Source organism: Corvus kubaryi, unplaced genomic scaffold, assembly GCF_017639235.1.
Source record: "Corvus kubaryi isolate FWS band 111438036 unplaced genomic scaffold, C.kubaryi_AGA036_p1.0 68, whole genome shotgun sequence".
NCBI classification, from domain to species: Eukaryota; Metazoa; Chordata; class Aves; order Passeriformes; family Corvidae; genus Corvus; species Corvus kubaryi.
In genome coordinates, this window is record NW_024582056.1 from 22,288,444 (window position 1) to 22,301,304 (window position 12,861).

Genomic DNA, 12,861 nt, shown 5'->3' on the forward strand with positions numbered 1-12,861 from the left:
AATCAACTGTTATTACCAAATACCTTGAGATGTGTTGCCCGCTTAAAGGCCTTATTGCAGATGTGGCAAACGTGTATTCGCTCCTTGCCATGAACCTCTTTGCAGTGGTGCGTCAGCATGGTGACGGAATAAAAGGTTTGGCTACACTCAAAACACTGGTGCCCACGAGTTTCTTTTTCTGCTTGACTGCTTTTAGTCACATTAGGGGAAACTTCTGTCACCTATAACAATTTACAAATACACTATCAGATTAATTTCATACACGCATCCACATTGGTTTATTTTTCAAAATCTACCTCAACATGACAAATTTTTGGACAGCATCTTCAAGCAACTTACAGACACAAAAGAAGTCAGTTATATGTAAATATAAACTTCTATTTCACTGCTCTAAAGAATGACACATATATGAATTTTAAGAAAACAACATTAATTAACTATGATCAAATTGACTTAATCATAAATAGAATGTGTATCTGTATTTTTCTACATTCAGTTTTATGCTCCTGAACATCTCAGATGATCCTCAATTTCCCATCAAACAAAATTCAAAGCCAAAAGCATTTCAGACAGAAAAAAATTATCTTTGATTTTGTAGAGGAGAAGAATATTTTCTATTCGTTTAACTTCTTTACTGAGGATTCTGTTTTCATAAGGAAGTAAAGCTCTACCTCCAGAAGTACTGAAACACAATGAAAAATTGATAGAATTGGATGGTTGTGTGCTGTATTATTGTTTTGTTTTAATTAGTGAAAACTGCTTGGAAAAACTACTTTCTTCAGATAATTTAACACCAAATTCCTTCAACTTTATAGATACAGAAGAATCCTAACTACAGTAACACAGGAAGCAACAAATGAAGTCACCATCTACCTCTCCCGTTTCTCCTATTTTAGAGTTTGTCTTATCAGGCTGGTTGAAAACATCCATTTTCCTTCAACAAAACAAGTCTGAACCACTTTTTCTAGTATCAAAGCCGTACAATGTATGCAGAAGTTTCTATTGTGATTCAAAGGCATAAGAAGCTGAAAAGACTACGTTGCACCATCACTGAAACAACTTAGATACAGAAAGAGAATGGGAAAAGTGTACCAATAGGTGCTATTTTTTTCCCACAGCTCCAAAATTTATCTGTTTTTATTATCTAACTACCAATTTACTTGGAAATTTTTGGAGCAGTCTTTATCTGATTTGTAGAAGGAAACATTTATTACATTTCTTTTTTTGTGTGAATATGTATATATATATGAAAGTGGTTTTTAACTCAAAACTTAAAACAGCATCTGGGTGACTAGGAAGTCACAGAGAACCTCTTCTCAATACTCTTGTTTGGCATTGATATCAGCCCTCATGATTCAGAATAAAAAGGAATTATTCCAGTGTTTTGATTAAATAGAAGTCCTTTACCACAAAAGAGACAGAAATGTATGGTACCTACCTGATATGTTATTTCATCAGAATTTGCAGGTGCTGAATGGGGTGCATGGCTCACCAGTATGACTTGCTGTGATCCTGATCCACTTTGGCTAGCAAGACTGGAATCTGTGAGTATAGCAGGGAACTGCTGACCCTGTCAGAGAGGGGAGCAAAAAAAAAAAAAAAAGAGTAACCATACTTAAAAAGCTCTATTTAAACAGCTAACTGCAGTCATGTTTCACACCTCAAAAGAACTTTTATTTTTCCTTTAGAAATAAGCATTTCAGAATCCTATCTACACAAATGCAACTGTTTTCCTTCCTTTTCTCCTTTGTAGCAGGTTCGGTTTGTAACCGGGCGGAAACACCAATTTAGTGTAGTGGTTTGGTCCAAAATACTCATTACTGTTTATCTTCTGTGAGATAAGAATTAGGAGAAATGCAAAGCAGGCACCAAACTAGAATGAATATAAAGAAGTTTATTAACAGACCTAAAAGAAGAAAAAAAATTATACCACACCTTCAGAACTCTTCTCCCCCTACCTTCCTCCCTTCTCCCACTGACAATGTAAAAAGACAACCCTTAAGATGTTCAGTCTGTTTACCACTTCCATAATAACCTTGTTCAGTCCATTTAGAAAGAAGAGTCTGTCTTGCTCATGCTATGAACACATTATCACAACGAGACAGCCGCCCACTTCTAAATAACTTTGTTCAGTCTATTTAGGAAGAGGAGTCTCTCTGCTCGCATGTGAGTCCCTTCCCCCGACTTGCAGCTTTTCCCACAACTGCTTTCGAGGGTCCACTCTTGAAGTTTTCTGGGGTACAATTTTAAGGTTGAGCTGTTCAGAAACAAAAGTTCTCTTTACCCATCTCTGGGAGCATTTCATCTCTAAGAACAGAGGCCCTTCTCCTTCCCTGGGAGCAAAGGGTCTTCCTCAGCTTCATCTTTAGGACTATCTCTGGGAGCATCTCTAGGAACTGAGGTTTTCTCCTTTCCCGTGTGGAGCAGAAGTCCTCATCGCTTCCATTTCTCCCTGTCCAAACTTCTCATGAAATTACAGCTGCGTCAGCATCTGCCTATCTCAGCGCAGGTGCTTTTGCTTACGAGTTGAACACTCCACCCCCCATATCTTCATGAAATTACAACGGGATACTCTGATATATCATAGCTTCACAACAGACTTTCAGCTTTAAGCATCTCCTCTCTCTCTTCCCTCAGGTTTTCAGCTCTTCACAGCAATAAAAGGGTTAATCTCACCTCGGCCTTGCAGCTTTGCAGCTGGAATGTTGAATTTTTCTTATCGCAGTGGAGAGGGGGGAGAGCCGAGCCGCTCCGGCTGCCCACGGCAAGGCAGTGGGGGGGTTCCACGGCTGGAACAGGTCCATGGCTCCAGGATGGCCGTGGCTCAGCCCGGCCTGGCCCAAGCAGGGCCTGGCCGGGCCCGCTGGCCCTCACACGGGGCCCGCAGCCACCTGTGCCAGCGCCGGAAACGAGAGAGAGCTGGGGGGGGTTTGTGTATTCTTAAATGTGGATCACAGAGGCGGTCACAACTTTAAGTGGCTTAGAGAATTGTCCATATTCACACTGGCCAGCTGATAGGTTCTGTCAGATCATGGGGGAAGCTGTAAGCACTCCTTTGCGAGAACATCACTTCTGAGACTATGCTAGCTAACCCATGACATCCTTTAAATTTAAATCCAACAATTTAAGGGTAACAACAGCTGGAAGTTTGTAAGATTAGATTCAGTTCTGATTAATTTTTACCAGCCTTGCGTGAAATGCTGAATATTTCAGCCTTCCCTTGCCTTTTTTTAACCCCTGTATTCTGCTCTCCTGCATGGCCTTCCAACAGTATCTTCTTTTATTTAAGTATCTTAATTAAACATACTTCCAAACCCCATGAAATCATGATACAAAATCACTACTTAGGATATATGATTACTAATATCTTACTACTTCTATTTCTACACTACTTTTAATGACTTTTCAATTTCCCCCGGAAACACAGTTTATTTACATACCACCTGTCTATTCACCATGAGTTCCTGTGTTTGTATAGCTATTATTACTATTATTATACAATGTTTAGATTTTATTTATGCTTGTCTTAACAGAAGGCACAGGATCTTATTAATAAACAGCAACACTGCCAAATGTAATCACTTAAATTATTACGAAGTCTGAAATGAAACCATGTTCTGCTTTGTTACTCTGTGATACCAGAAATCACAAACATATCATAAGAATTATTTAAGAAATCATTTCTTCCGTTCCCCAAAGCAAAACTGCAGAGGGAAGCATATAACTTTGCTTCACCAGTTTTAATCACACCACAAGCAAGATAAATAGTATTTAATTTATATATATTTACACACTTTAACTCAGGTCAAAAAGTAAATAAAAATCCATCTAAGCCTAGTTAAGCCAAGAAAATAGAAGAAACAGCCCAAGTTTTCAGATGTAAAATCTACATTGAAATGTCAGCCACACAATCCTAAATTTTCACTTTGTAGTGTTTTAATATTATTTTTTTATCGCCCACTCTGTAGATTCTATTTGCCAATATGTCTTTGGCTCTTCACGACACAACACCACAAAATTCTTAAATTACGATATAAATGAAACTAATAGTAAGGTTACTGGGGAGATGATAGTCCATAAAGCACCAATTTTATACAATTTCTTATCATGCCACCTGTTATTAAACATAGTCAATTAAATTCTCTCCTGTTACTTGCTGTCAAAACAACTGTTGCAACTCCTCTTCAACTCTCAAGTTGACAAGTAGGAAAAAAAAATTACCCCATGAAATAATATATTTCGGAGTAGTAAGTTGTACTACTGAATAGTGATGATGAAATACATAGTTCAACACTAAAAACTCCTCTCAAACACTGTTTGAAACAGTAGAACCTATCTGTTAATTTTAAAAAAACCCTGCAAAATTTATCTGCCCTTCTGTTTAAATAATTAATGTTTCTACATGCCGTACACACATGGTTGGCAGAGACAAGGAAAATTAACTAAATTTTCAAATACTGTGTATTTACAGGACAAAATTATTTTCTAAGCAAAATCTCCAATTCCTGCCCTGTAAGACAGAAAGATCAATTTATCTGTCAGTTCAGAAAAGCATCTTACCTGTGAAGTGATATTAAGTGTAACTGCATCAAGACCACCTGACAACATTCCCTGAGTGTCAGCAAGAGTCAAAGTGACACTACCATCCCCTCCAACTCCTGATGAAGACATTACCAAATTCTGTGCAGAAACTGCAGACTGAGATATAGGTGTTGCTGGAGGAAGGTTTGTTCCACCTGTTGTGTTAAGTTCTAGAATATATGCAAAATGGTAAAAATTATCTGTTACATACATAAACTCTAAACTGCAAACTTATTTTAAGTGAACTTAGTAATTTCTGTTTCTCATTGCTAGGACTTTATATTTTGGAATCAACAAAATTGGTTAAACAGCTAATCAAGCATCTAAAATTGTCAGTCAAATGATAAAATTAGAAAAATGGCATTTAAATATAGCTTCATGAACACAGTATTGCATGCACAGGTGGTCATGTGCGTATACAAACATATATAGGTAGAAATTCATATACATACTTAAAATCTCAAATCAGTACTAGAGCAAATTTGATATTTTATCACTTCTGCAGCAAAGGCACCAGATTTTGTCATCCTCAAGTTTACACATATAGTTCTTCAGTACTCCCGTAAATGACTAAAAAGTACTAATTTAAGATATGTCTTCTTATTTTCATTTTTCTTACTGTGTGGAATAAAGTTCATTTAAACTGACATAACAATTTAAAGCTTGTGAGAAAACACAAAATACTTAAAGTTCCTGAATCATGATGTGCAAGATTATACCATTTCATTCTAGTATTTATTTTTAAAATAAAATATTATTTTCAATTAGAAATATCATTGTATGCATACCTGGAGCATTTAGTGAAGGGCCCTGAGAAAGAAGCTGGTCGTTGCTTATAGTTAATGTAGCATCTGTAGTCTGACTACTGATGGTTGGTGCTGTCAGCCTTAAGCCAGTATTCAGATCAGTGCTTCCAGAATTATGCTGAATAAGATCTTGGCCTGAATAGAAGTAAGTCCTATTGTAACTGGAATAGTCTCAACATTATTCTGCTACCGTTCTTACAACTATAAACAATAGATCATAAAATAACAAAAGCAGAAAATACAACCAAAACACAGAATTAATTTCTACACATACAGATTTTTATGCAGAGGTTTGACAAGTTTTTAATACAGATGTGATTATGCAAATCCAGATACAAACATGTACAGAAATACATGAGATTAGTAATATTTAGACAAATATGGATCTCACTTATCTAGATTCAAAGCACCAACTTGATCAATCTATAAACATCCAGCTGTTAACTGAGGCTATAAATAAAACAGTGAACCAATCTAACATGTTCTCAAAGCAAATGTGTTTGGTTTTCAAATGTGGATTTGAGGAGTGTCTTTTAAAGTTCATAAATATACAAAAAGTACACCATGGGAAAACTGTGGACTGTGAAAATCCTTGTATGCTACTGCACAGGTACGTCATGAAATACAGATCTGGTATCATTAAAGATTTTTAAAAACACAAACCAGATATTGTAAGAGTGATTTCTTGAGGACTTCCTGATGACGTCGCAGTAGCAGAACCCGAAGCATGAGCTAGAACTTGACTCAAACTGGAATTATTTATGGTTAGCATTATCTCATGTTGTCCATTTGTAGATGACACCATACCCTGTGAAGTCATGACTTGAGTAATGTCTTGTGCACCTAAATGTAAGTGGTCGAACAAAAAAAATTCCATTAATATCCTTTGGTGGAATTTTTGACATTAACTTTTTAAAGCAAGTTATACATTATTTTCTGAACTACTACAATCAGTGCAGCCAAGGGGAGATGCTAGAACTTGCAGTCTAAAATACAAACTTTTTTCACATCCAATTTATTCCTCTGCAGTTAAAATTTTCAGAACTCATATATTTTGCTCAAGACTATGGAAGTTGTTAAGTGTTTCCACTATATAGAATCATAGAATGGCCTGGGTTACAAGGGACCCTAAAGATCACATAGTTCCAACTCCCCTGTCATGGGCAGTGACAACTTCCACTATATCAAGCTGCTCAAAGCCCCATTCAACCTGGTCTTGAGCACTTCCAGGGATGAGGCATCCACAGCTTCTATGGGCAACCTGTCCCAGTGCCTCACCACCTTCACCTTCAGAAGAATCTCATCCTAATAGCTAATCTAAACCTACTCTCTAATTCACCTTCTGAAAAAATTTGTATTAAGATAGTGTAACACAAAGCTGTAAAATTTGCTGAAGATGCTTGTAGTGCTTTGGTCCAAAATACTCATTACTGTTTATCTTCTGTGAGGTAAGAATTAGGAGAAACGCAAAGCAGGCACCAAACTAGAATGAATATAAAGAAGTTTATTAATAGACCTAAAAGAGGAAAAAAAAAATTATACCACCTTCAGAACTCTCCTCCTCCCCCCACCTTCCTCCCTTCTCCCACTGACAATGTAAAAGGCAACCCTTAAGATGTTCAGTCTGTTTATCACTTCCATAATAACCTTGTTCAGTCCATTTAGAAAGAGAAGTCTCTTCTTGCTTGTGCTATGAACACATTATCACAACGAGACAGCCGCCCACTTCCAAATATTGTTCAGTCCATTTAGGAAGAGGTCTCTCTGCTCACATGTGAGTCCCTTCCCCCAACTTGCAGCTTTTCCCACAGTTGCTTTCGAGGGTCCACTCTTGAAGTTTTTTGGGGTACAATTTTAAGGTTGAGCTGTTCAGAAACAAAAGTTCTCTTTACCCATCTCTGGGAGCATTTCATCTCTAAGAATAGAGGCCCTTCTCCTTCCCTGGGAGCAAAGGGTCTTCTTCAGCTTCATCTTTAGGACTATCTCTGGGAGCATCTCTAGGAACTGAGGTTTTCTCCTTTCCCATTTGGAGCCAAAGTCCTCATCTGGTCCATCTCTCCCTGTCCAAACTTCTCATGAAATTACAGCTGCGTCAGCATCTGCCTATCTCAGCGCAGGTGCTTTTGCTTACGAGTTGAACACTCCACCCCCCATATCTTCATGGAATTACAACGGGATACTCTGATATATCATAGTCCATCACCACCATAGCTTCACAACAGACTTTCAGCTTTAAGCATCTCCTCTCTCTCTTCCCTCAGGTTTTCAGCTCTTCACAGCACTAAAAGGGTTAATCTCACCCGGGCTTTGCAGCTGGAATGTGTCTTACCACTGTTGGTCACATGACCTCTGCTGGACAGTGGTGCCGATTTCCCTGAGATCTTGGCTGCAGTGGGGGGGGGAAGCCGAGCCGATCCCGCTGCCCGGGGGGTTCCGTGGGTGGAACAGGGCCCATCGGCTCCAGGATGGCCGTGGCCTGGCCTGGCCTGGCCTGAGCAGGGCCTGGGCTGGGCCCGCTGGCCCCCACACGGGCCCCGCAGCCACCTGTGCCAGCGCCGGAAACGAGAGAGAGCTGGGGGGGGGGGGAGTTTGTCTATTCTTAAGTGTGGACCACAGAGGTGGTCACAATTTTAAGTGGCTTAAAGAATTGTCCATATTCAAACTGGCCACTGATAGGTTCTGTCAGGTCATACAGAAAGCTGTAGAAGAACATCACTTCCTAGACTTAGCTTGCCAACCTATGACAATGCTCAAGCAAGAACTGCAAGTTTATTTTATTACAATGAGGTGTTTGGTGAGAGCAGGGGGAGGCAGAGGGGTAACATTTTCTCACTGTGGGTAATACCCTAAGTAAAATTAAGAAATTGAAAGCACAATAAAACTACTGACAGTGCTTACCATTAGCGCTGGTTGTCAGCACAGACTCCTGCTCAGACAGGGATCCTATTGCCATGCTAGCAGATGATGTTACTGTGGGCTGCAAAGACAAGCCTGATATGGGCTGAATAACCACATTAGCTGGCACTGCATTTTCTGTTGCCTGGAGGGAGGGATTCTGTGGAGCCATGGTGGGATCTCCAGTCAGCTGCTGAGTAAGTAAATTACTCTGCTGTAATGTCTGCTGTAGGATACTTGGATCGATCTGAAAAACAAGTTTTCTGCAATCAATCTGAAGTTAATAAAATGGGTTAAATGCATGTTCTTAACATAAGTTCAGAATACATATTTATTGCATATAGAGAATATATGGTACTGAACATACATAATTAACCATTTAAAATTTTAATTTAATTTGTATGTGTCTCTATATAGCCAGTCTCTAAAGTGACTATGTAACCAGTCTCTTCAGATTCACCTTCCCTCCCTTCCCTCAGCAAAACGTTTGGGAAATCATGATCAGTTACATATCAGCATGCCTGGCCCCAGGTAAACACATGGCTGGTCTTCTGTACTGTCTTATTAGTGCACGTAATGCCTATCACTGTCTCCATGCTTTTGAAAGTGAAATAGCATGGAGCAGAGAGAAGACTGATACCAAAAATTAATTATTTTTTCAGCTTCTAGGGGTCATTAAGGTCTCACTTCACAAGCCAATAGCTGTTCTCTATACTTAAAAGATAAGACATTTTACACTTCAGAGGTGTTTAGCAGTTGAGAAAAACAAAATTTTCCTTCCTTTTATGCTTAAAACTCCTTGAGCAGAGGGACTATGAGCAACTCAATGCAACTCTGCAGATGTCCCGTCCCTGACCTTGGGGTTGTACCTGGTGACCTCCAGAGGTCTCCTCCAACATCAGAAATTCTGTGCAACTGATCAAACACAACCAATTTCAAGAAAATCATGGTTTCACACATCTCAAATACTTCTAAATGCAATCATCTCACCTCTTCCTGTCATTCCTTTTACAAGATTAGTGGGAATTTAAATTGTGAATCCAACTATTAAAAGCTTGCAAAGTAACAGTGTCTTATGTTTAGAAAAGCACATTCTGTGCAATAATTTGGGTTTGTTTTGGGGGGGGGGGGTGAAAACCTTTTGAGTGGGAACCTAAAGTACTTTTGAAATGTAAAGACAAAATGCAATTAAAAGAAAAAAATGCATATTTTAAAGCAGTATGTTGAAATCCCAGAGAGGTAAAACAAACTGAGAAAAATGAAAATGAAAGAAACCAAACAAGCAAAATATCCCACTGTGCAGCTATTTTTTAAGTCTTCTAACATTGTACAACTGATACAATATGTTATTGCTCACTCAAGGAACTCTTCCAGAATTATTCAAGCTCCTTAAACTTTCTTCAGCCTCCAAACTGACTTTATAGAATTAAAAGCAGTTACTAAAAACAGTGAGCAACTTACCTGTAACGTTATGTTGTTAATACCAGTGGCATCTATTCCAGAAATCTGAACATTTTGTCCAACCAGATTAGCAGCCAGTTGTAACTGTATTCCTTCAAGAGTGGCCAAGCTACCATCTGTCAAGGACACAGTTAAGTCACCTCCAGCTACCAAAGAAAACAGTTATATTGTAATGTTTTTATTTACCATTACTGACTACCTCTTTCAGTGTGCTTATTTTTATAAATTAAATCAATACAAAAGCTATGTACACACACATTTATTTATGACAAGAAAAATAATTTGAAGTAGACGACTGCCTGTTTTAAATCTTCATAAATCCCATGTGATTTAAGGATTGCTATTTAGGCACTAGCTAGCAGCTTACAAAACAAGAATCCTTCCAGAGTAGCATTAAGAAATCTGGAAAAATTTGGTTTAGATTTCCTTGGAAAGTGTGCTGCACCTAAACAAAGCAGCACACACACAGGATATTTACATTCTGACTCTGAACATACACATGAAAGTTACTGCCACATTTTGCACAGCACAGACATGGTTCGGTATCAAAGTGCCAGAGTTCATCCTCCATACTTATATGGATGAAAATAAAGGTACATTAGCAACTGCAATCTGAAAGTCTTTAAAACTTGAAAAGGTTCTAATTTCCATAGTGGAGAATAGACCATCTCTACAAAAGGTCTTGAGAGAATATAAGGAAAAAGTCATTTTGTGTTTGATGTACCTTCTTCTCCAAACACCTTGCGTGTGATCAACCAGTTTCCTTTGGTTGATACTTCAAAAACACCTACCCTTCCCTCTTCCGAAGATTTTAGCACAATAAATCTGGTTCACAATGCACCCAAAAATTACCTGCCCTGGGCAAAACCCACATTAGTAGTCTCAGTTTAAGAAGGCCTCTTTCTAGGACATCTGAACATACTAAAACCACTCCTCCTTATTATGTTCAAAAATCCAAGCAAACATCAATCGATTTTTCATCACAAGTTTATCACTAACTGTGCCTGTCAAATAAGATCAGTATCTTCTGAACACCAACAATTTGCTCGTTTTGGACAACAGCTTAGGTCAAATGAGATAAGCTAGAATGGCTACAGTTAAAAATGAGACTGATACAATACTCTGAATTTGTGGGCATACCTGCAAGATCATAGACATGTACTGAAAAAAATGCCAAAGCAGCACAGAAATATAAGTCTCACTTTCAGAAATGACAGACAGCTCAAGACTCACAATTTAAGTGGCACATTTAATAATACCAAGGCACATTGCCAGAGACCTGAACACTATTCTGCTCTTAAAATCATCCCTGTCCCAAGTTTACCTGAGCACTTACACAAACATTGGGTCAGTGAGCACTTATACAAAAAATACCTGAAAAAAAATTAGAAATTAGCAAGGATCATTCTCAAAAGGTAACTTTCTTGCAACACGAAGCATGTTGGGTATTCTCTGAGAGCTGGTCTCAAGGAATGGCCTGTGGAACATTTATTGTGCTAACGCAGCTGTAGTCACTGCCAAGGGGTGAGACTTATATCCTCAGCACTTAATTATCTAACATACTTGCCTACACTACTGGTTTTTTGTATTGCTAGAGTTTTTGTGTTTTGTTTTGAGGTTGCAGGTCTTTTAGCTGTTTTTCTTTTGGTGTCGGGGGGGGTGTTTCTTTTTATTTTGGACAAGTAACTCCACATGTACAGCAGAGGATATGCACTTAAAAGACACGCTTCATTATTCACATAAATAACCACTGTAGACAAACAAAGTCAACTGTTTTGCTTCTTTTCTTTTTTAAAAAAACCCAGAAAGTATTACCACAAAGAATACAAGTACTCCAGCTATTTGTTATCTGCATTTTCCTCCTCTCTGCAGTACAACACCACAGCAGAACTGAAGAGACTTTTTTGGTGAACTGCATTCTTAAATAAGTAAATTTCTATTCATGTCACCACTGTGCATCAAACCATAAATTCAGTACAACTCTTACCTGTTTGGCAAGAAGCGTTTGGTAAAACTTTCTGAACTCTTAGAGAAAGCAAATTTCAGAACTCGATCTCCACACCACCACCACCACTACCGCCACGCCATCCATCTTTACCTGACACTGAAGCAGGCAGGATAGCCTGGCCCACAAGTCCTTGTTGAAGTAAATTTTGATCAAACTGACTCGTCAAAACAGAGTTATTCATGATGAAAACATTAGGGTCTGTTGAGGATGAATTAAGGAGATTGACTGGTTGTAGTCCCTCAGTTGAAGTCCGGGCAACAGGCTTCCTAATTTTCTTTGTATCTGGTTTATAATGACACTGTATGTGGGTTTTTCTGCGCCCCGAAGTACGAAACCGCAAATCACAGTGTGGGCATTTGAAGGGCTTTGCTCCTGTATGCAGGCGCATGTGGACTTTTAGACTGCCTTTTGTAGAAAAAGAATTACTGCACACGTGACAACAGAAGAGCTTCTGGCCTAGAAGAGTTTCAAAACCAGAAAGATAAGTGATTAAACCTCTAAAGACTGACAGGACTAAATCATCCGTTTAACAAAACCCATAACAGATTCTAAACTAATTTGAACAGAATAAATTTGAAATAATTGGATTTTATCACTTGGCTGCTTTTCAAATGAATTAAAGTTCTCAATGAAGTGCATATTAACTTTTTTCTTTTACTAAAACTCAATATGCTTTTAAAGCATTATTTGGTCACCTTCATGCCTCTGTCCTCCTCCTCATCTCATCTTCCTGACTAATCCAGTTGTTTCAACTACACAGCTCATAAACTGAAGAATTAAAGGTTTTATATCAACCTCTTCAGCATTTGGCTCCTACTTACTTAGCCACTCATTTCCTTTTTTAATTCCAGCAGCTTTATTCCTCTGTTTCAATGCTGCCTCAATTAACCAGTATTAACGGATTACAAGTAGGAAATTATTAAAATTAAGTGAGATAACATTCTAAAACAAAGTATCAACCCCTCAGAGTAATCCAGAAGTACAGAAATCTGGTCTATACATACACAGTCCTTTTAGTCTCTCCTTTCAGAGTGCATAACATCTGAAAAATATCCATGGTCTCAAATGGAATTTTTAATCTACTACATGTAACAGCAAACTACAGAGTTT

General features: G+C 38.3%; 1 protein-coding gene across 6 annotated transcripts in view; it reads right to left on the minus strand.

Moving 5' to 3' along the window:
- Nucleotides 1–12,861, minus strand: part of ZNF236 (zinc finger protein 236) — a 79,590-nt gene that overhangs the window by 12,779 nt on the left and 53,950 nt on the right. For 5 of the 6 annotated variants that reach the window (XM_042048768.1, XM_042048766.1, XM_042048771.1 and 2 more), the window contains 8 exons: nt 11,842–12,207; nt 9,744–9,889; nt 8,286–8,529; nt 6,051–6,230; nt 5,370–5,522; nt 4,561–4,751; nt 1,439–1,570; nt 24–221 (listed from right to left, as the gene is read on the minus strand). In XM_042048768.1, the coding sequence (XP_041904702.1) occupies nt 24–221; nt 1,439–1,570; nt 4,561–4,751; nt 5,370–5,522; nt 6,051–6,230; nt 8,286–8,529; nt 9,744–9,889; nt 11,842–12,207 (1,610 nt within the window). The remainder of the gene's footprint in view (nt 1–23; nt 222–1,438; nt 1,571–4,560; nt 4,752–5,369; nt 5,523–6,050; nt 6,231–8,285; nt 8,530–9,743; nt 9,890–11,841; nt 12,208–12,861) is intronic. The other variant, XM_042048767.1, reaches the window with a different exon arrangement.